Source organism: Alosa sapidissima, chromosome 19 (assembly GCF_018492685.1).
Source record: "Alosa sapidissima isolate fAloSap1 chromosome 19, fAloSap1.pri, whole genome shotgun sequence".
Taxonomy (NCBI): domain Eukaryota; kingdom Metazoa; phylum Chordata; class Actinopteri; order Clupeiformes; family Clupeidae; genus Alosa; species Alosa sapidissima.
The window spans coordinates 17,000,491-17,006,490 of record NC_055975.1 but is presented as its reverse complement, the minus strand read 5'-3'; the positions used below and the strand labels follow the sequence as shown (position 1 = coordinate 17,006,490).

Sequence of the window (6,000 nt, the reverse complement as noted above, 5' to 3'; positions counted from 1 at the left end):
GAATCCGGCTGAGTACCGCGTCCCTGTTAGCCTGCGGGTATGGACACACACACACACGCACGCACGCACGCACACACACACACACACACACACACACACACACACACACACACACACACATAAATGTTAGCATATACTGTAAGCCAATACACAATGCTAACATATGCTGCATGCAAATGGTTCCTCAGCATATTACACTTAATGCATATCCGCTTTGCAAATGATAACCCACTCTGACTTACCATAGACTCACTGATCAACAGTAGCAGCAAAGCCTCCTCTGTGTTCTCCTGGGGGCAGAAGAGGCTGGGGAGAGAGGGGAAAAAACAGAAGGAAGAGGAAGGGGACGAGGAAGGAGGAGGAGGAGGAGATGAAGGAGAGGAAAGAGAGGAAGAGCACAACTTAAGGCAGCTGTAAACTGGAAATGTTTGTGGTGGCATAACTTTGTTATGACACAGACACGCTAGTATGCAAACACACACACACACTTTTTTTATATACATACGAGGCGTACTTTTCTCCGGAGTAGATGCGCGGCCGGCGGCTGAGGGCATAGTCCTTGGTGTGTGAGGTGGTCTTGAGGGGGTCGTCCAGGGGGGATTGGTGCGGGGGATCCTCCAGAGGGCTCCAGTAGCTCTGGTCACACATGCCCCTCAACAGGATCTCAGCCAGCTGACGCGCTATGGTCTACACACACACACACACACACACACACACACACACACACACACACACACACACACACACACACACACACACACACACAGACACACACGTGAAGCTGATTGTGCTGTATATACTGAACATAGATAAGCAGATGTACAGACCATGGGTTCCTCTGCGCACACACACACACACACACACACACACACCACCTACCATTCGTAGGTTCTGGGTCGTCCTGGTCTCCACAGCCCGCAGAATCTCTCTGAAGCGGCCCACACCCCGAGTGAGGTTGCTATGGCAATGGGAACAAATTAAGAATGAGAGAGGCTTCTCTATTCCCATGGAAGCTCAAGGGCAACCAAAAGCCCAACAAGCCGGCTCACTTTTCCTCTAATTTTGATTCATATTAAAACACTGACGGACTGCCCTCATGGCTTTAGACTAATGACAAATGACTATGAAATATGATCATAGATGATTGTCCTGTATCCTGTCCTCTCTATATGTTTTCTTCAATGATGTGTTTTCATCACAACTGACACAATACAGACCTCTGTATTAACATCTGGAGAAAGTCACTGACTAGGTGGTGAGCTAGATGAGCCTGTTTCCTGTAGATGTCAGCTAACATGCTCATTAGTTCTAACAGACCTAGAATTTCCCATTGGGGATCAATAAAGTATCTATCTATCTATCTATCTATCTATCTATCTATCTATCTATCTATCTAGACTACAGGTTAGTGTCACTGTTGCTAAATAAACAAGGATAGTGAATTAAATTGGGAGCAGCTGAAACTATGCACTAACTACAAAGAAGGGGGGCTCAAACTAGATCAGAATAATTCTGAAGTCACTACTCTGTTGTACTCATACATGTCGCTCTACTGATCTGACAACTACCTGGACCAGCGATAGCTAACTAGCTTTCCTTCTGGAGCTAGCATGCTAACAAGCTAGTAAGCTATTGCCAGTCCAGTTTGGGTTTTTTCCAGAGCAGGAATTAGATTAGAGTATTTACACTTGTACTCATTGAGGATCTCTCCAAAAGGGCACTACCGCTGGGACTATTCTACTAGGAGATGAGAACTGGATCATACGTACTAATGGTCGTCGTACACACGGCGGCTTGGCGTGTCAAGAGGGCATGGTGCAATGAGGAGAAAGCCGTGATTGTTATGAAGAGAATGAGAAACACGTACACACTCACACAAAAAGAGGCACATACAGGCGTGCGCACACACACACGCACACACACACACACACAGGGTGTGCAGTGGGTCAGTGATCATCAAAAGTGTTTGATGCGTCAGAGGGGAGTCTGAAACATCAGAGGGGCTGTGTGTTAGTTTCACTGCTCCGGTCCTAATGACACAACAGGAGACTCTGCCACAGGAGCAGGGCGGCATTCATGATTCAACACAGCAAAGGCTTTCCACTCAGGGAAGAGGGGGGGAAGAAAAAAGAGATGGAGCTAGATAGAGAGAGAGATAGATAGAGAGGGAAGGAGGGAGAGAGAGGGAGGGAAAGAGAGGGATAGAGAGAGGGAGGGAGGGAGAGAGAGAGATGGAGGGAAAGAGAAATACAGAGGGAAAAGGGAGAAAAGAAGAGATGGAGCTAGATAGAGAGAGAGAGGGAAGGAGAGAGAGAGAAAGACAGAGAGAGAGAGGGATAGAGAGAGAGAGGGAGGGAACCACCCATTTGCTCGAGGGTCTTGCACGTTAAAAAAATGACGGCTATGGAGAGATGGATGAAATGATGCAGTTTGAAATATCCCAGCTCTCGCCCTTTTGATGTTCCCAGTTAGACATGTGGTGCTCTTTTCCTCTTTTTTTCTCTCTTATTCTGACTCTCAAACAGGCAGACGCAGGCCGCCCGCACGCACACACACACACACACTCACCCATTTTTGAAGTGGATGACATGTGCTCTCTGCAGGCCAGTCTCCAGGAAGTAGCCCAGCTCCTGCTCCTGAGACACTGGGCCTGGCTTTGGACTTCGGTTCTGCATCCCTGCACTCAGAGCCTACACACACACACACACACACACACAATCAGTACCTTTGCTCTGTATGTCATTAGTAGAGTGGATATCTGTGCTGTTCTGCATTACATTAACTCTATAAGTATTCACTACCCACTACTGATGTAGCAATAAATGCATTTAATTATGTTAGAGGATCAAACTTTAATCCTGTGGGAGAGCAACTTTTATAATGAAAGTCTGAGGGTATGTGACTTTGACCGGAGTTGAAAAGGTGAAGACTAGGGGATATTCTACACCTAGTAGTGTGTATGTGTGTGTGTGTGTATGTGTGTGTGTGTGTGTGTGTGTGCATGACTACAGTAAGGAGGGGGGGGTCGAGGATATCAAGCGTCCAGCACCCACAGACCCCGCAGAGTCAATGCCGCAGTGGAGCAGCGGGGGGGGGGACTGTGTCCAGCCTTCAGTCTACTCTGTTTGCCCTCCCTCAGCCACAGCATACGTACACACACACACACACACACACACACACAGTGTGCCTCCACACTTTACAATGGGTGAATTTACACCCTGCTCACATAGCCTTAGAGACCGAGACAGACAGAGAGAGAGACAGACACAGACAGAGACAGAGACAGAGAGAGAGAGAGAGAGGGAGAGGGAGGCAGTGATATACAAATAGAGACATCCCTAAATAAAGAAAAATAAAGGGTTAATTGAGTAAAATAGAGAGAAAGAGTGAGACAACAAGAACAAAATAGCAACAGACTGCACTTCCTTCCATACATTTTTAATGCCGCTTTACTACCATTTTATTCAGCAATATCTTCATTCATATTCTCGAGGGTCTGAACCGACATTTACCGTCTAAAAAAAAAAAAAACGTGCCGAAAGGGGAGAGAGCAGCGGGGTGGGGGAGTGCAGCAGACGAGGAAAAATGAATAAAAAAAGAAAAGAAAGAAAAATGCTGTTGAAGGAGAGTTGGAGGATGGGAGGGGGGGGGGGGGTGGAGGGCTGAAGTAAAGTTGCTGATTGAAACAACAGAACCAAGGTCAGAAAGGAGTAGGGGAGAGAGAGAGGAAGGAAAAAGAGAGAGAGAGAGAGAGAGAGAGAGAGAGAGAGAGAGAGAGAGAGAGAGAGAGAGAGAGACTTTATGGGGGGTGGGGGTAAAAATAAAGCAGCCAAAATCAAACTTCACTCTGGCTCTGTCAATGCAGCATCGATCTGGAGTTGGAGGACCTCCAGGCTTCCTCCTGTCTGCCCCACAACCCTCTCCCCCAGTGCCGGCTCACATCACTGCGGCCGCCACAGCAGAAACCTCACCCCACTGACCCGGGGAGCTGTGGGAGTGTGCTGGAGAGAGCCCTGGTCCCCTCAAGCGTCTAGAACCTGCGGATATACGGACGGACGGTCTCCGTCAACCTGAACTGACATGGCAGCCAGCTACAGCCTCAGCTTCACAGCCAATAGCTTGGGCTCTGCATGACTCCAAACCACACTCAAGTCATTCAGCAGGAGTGGTGGTGTCGTATACCGTTTCTATGGAAACGGCACCCGGGAAAAGAAAACGTATTCGGAAATTACACATTGTTGACCTCACTTCCTCTTCCTCCTCCGCCAATTCCATGCTGGGGACACAAATAGCACGGGGGCTTTAAAGATGAGATCACCTTGGCAACAGCAATCAAAAACATTGACGGTGCTGCCTGCCCCCTGCAAGGAGAGGGTGTAATGCAGGAGACCGCTTTCCCAGTCCTCCCTGAGCTGAATTGGTAAACATCTGAACAAGTAAACATCAGCAGGTCTGCAAACTGCAGCAGCAAAGCCCGCTTAAGCTACGCTTGAAATGGCAATGCAAAAACAAGTATAGAGCAATACTACTTGGACTTGTGGCTATATTTAAAAGTCTTTTCAGGATAACTGAAGTGTTGGAATGATGGAATGCCTTTTGGGTGTGCCATGACTTGCAAAGTCAATCTGTCTGGGACAGCAGACATGGCACTTTTGGGGAGTTTGCTGTACCTCTTACCACACCGGGGGAGGGAGGGGGAGCGCTTAATGAAGCGCAAACACAGTGCAGGAGCTGCAGGAGACTGTCCGTCTGCCTGCTCACCCCAGAGCTGGCACCTCACTTTGACACATTCACCTCAAATCAGACCAAGCAACAACAAAATCAGGTGCAGTACACACGGTCTGGTCATTCCTGTAGAAAACCTGTAACATCTTAAAATAAGAGAGAGTACAGCTCAGCTTCAAGCTCAAGTCTGTGTGTCTCTCTTAGAGGAAAAAAATGAAATAAATAAAAACACCTTCCATCAACATCCGCACAGTCAAATCGTGCCGTTTCCATGGAGACAAATCCAGCACCATCAGCACCATTAAAAGAAAGTCAGTCTCCATGGAAACGTCCCACTCAGCATCGGCAGCTACTATTACATATTCAGAATCTACCATGGAGACAAGAGCATTAGCGATCCTTAGATGTCTCAAATCCACCCCCCCGCCCCGCCCCGCCCCGCCCCGCCCCAGAGGAGGAATACCTGCTCATCAGGTGCCTTGCATTCCTAATGGCAGGAATCACAATCCTGATCACACACAGAAAAACAGGCCCCCAAAACAAATCATCAATGTAGCCGTAAAACTATGGACTGGTCAGTGTAAAGCAATGCTTCTGGTAAACACTCTATTTCAAGATGGGTTTAAAGTGGCCTATGAATGAAGTCCTTGACCTTTATTGGTGACATTTATTCCAACTCTCTCAGTGTTTCGTAATTTGCCAGTGCGGTGTGTACCATCCAAAGCAGTTGCCATGGAAACTGCAGGCGAACTTGACATAACACCAGGAGATAAAAAAAAAGCATGACCTGACAGGAATCCAGTCACATACAAACCTTCTCTACTTCTTGAAGGTACAGCAGAGCGATGTCGCCAGACTTCTCATAGCAGGTGATGATCTCCTGGTCGCGGTCCAGCGTCTTATTGGTCAGCGATGGAGAACCTGGAGGCACCTTCTCTAGACACAGGCCTGAAGAAGAAGGGGCAGAAAGTGTGAGAAAAGGAGACAAATAAACATTGAGGCTTTGATTGACTCAATTTTTTTTTTGTTACAACTAGCAGCAGGGAAGTTGAAGTGAGAAAGCTGTGGTGTGTAATCACATAGCCATACAACCAGCCGCCACATTTAGCATAGACACTGAGAGATATCCCTCACAGGGGTCCCTGACTGCCTCATATTAAAAAAATGCACCAACCCTGATTTAAAGATTTAGTGATGGAAGGTAACGGTCAGTCTCTGTCAGCTGTCCCCTTCAGTTTCTTTCAGTTAATAAAGGTTTCTTACTTGTGACCTCTG

General features: G+C 47.5%; 1 protein-coding gene across 1 annotated transcript in view; it reads right to left on the bottom strand.

The window, feature by feature from the left end:
- Positions 1-6,000, bottom strand: part of ttc7b (tetratricopeptide repeat domain 7B) — a 50,070-nt gene that overhangs the window by 31,682 nt on the left and 12,388 nt on the right. The window contains 6 exon segments of the mRNA XM_042073480.1: positions 1-31; positions 243-306; positions 515-687; positions 880-958; positions 2,569-2,690; positions 5,540-5,673. The exon segment at positions 1-31 is cut by the window's left edge and continues 107 nt beyond it. Coding sequence (XP_041929414.1) covers positions 1-31; positions 243-306; positions 515-687; positions 880-958; positions 2,569-2,690; positions 5,540-5,673 — 603 coding nt within the window.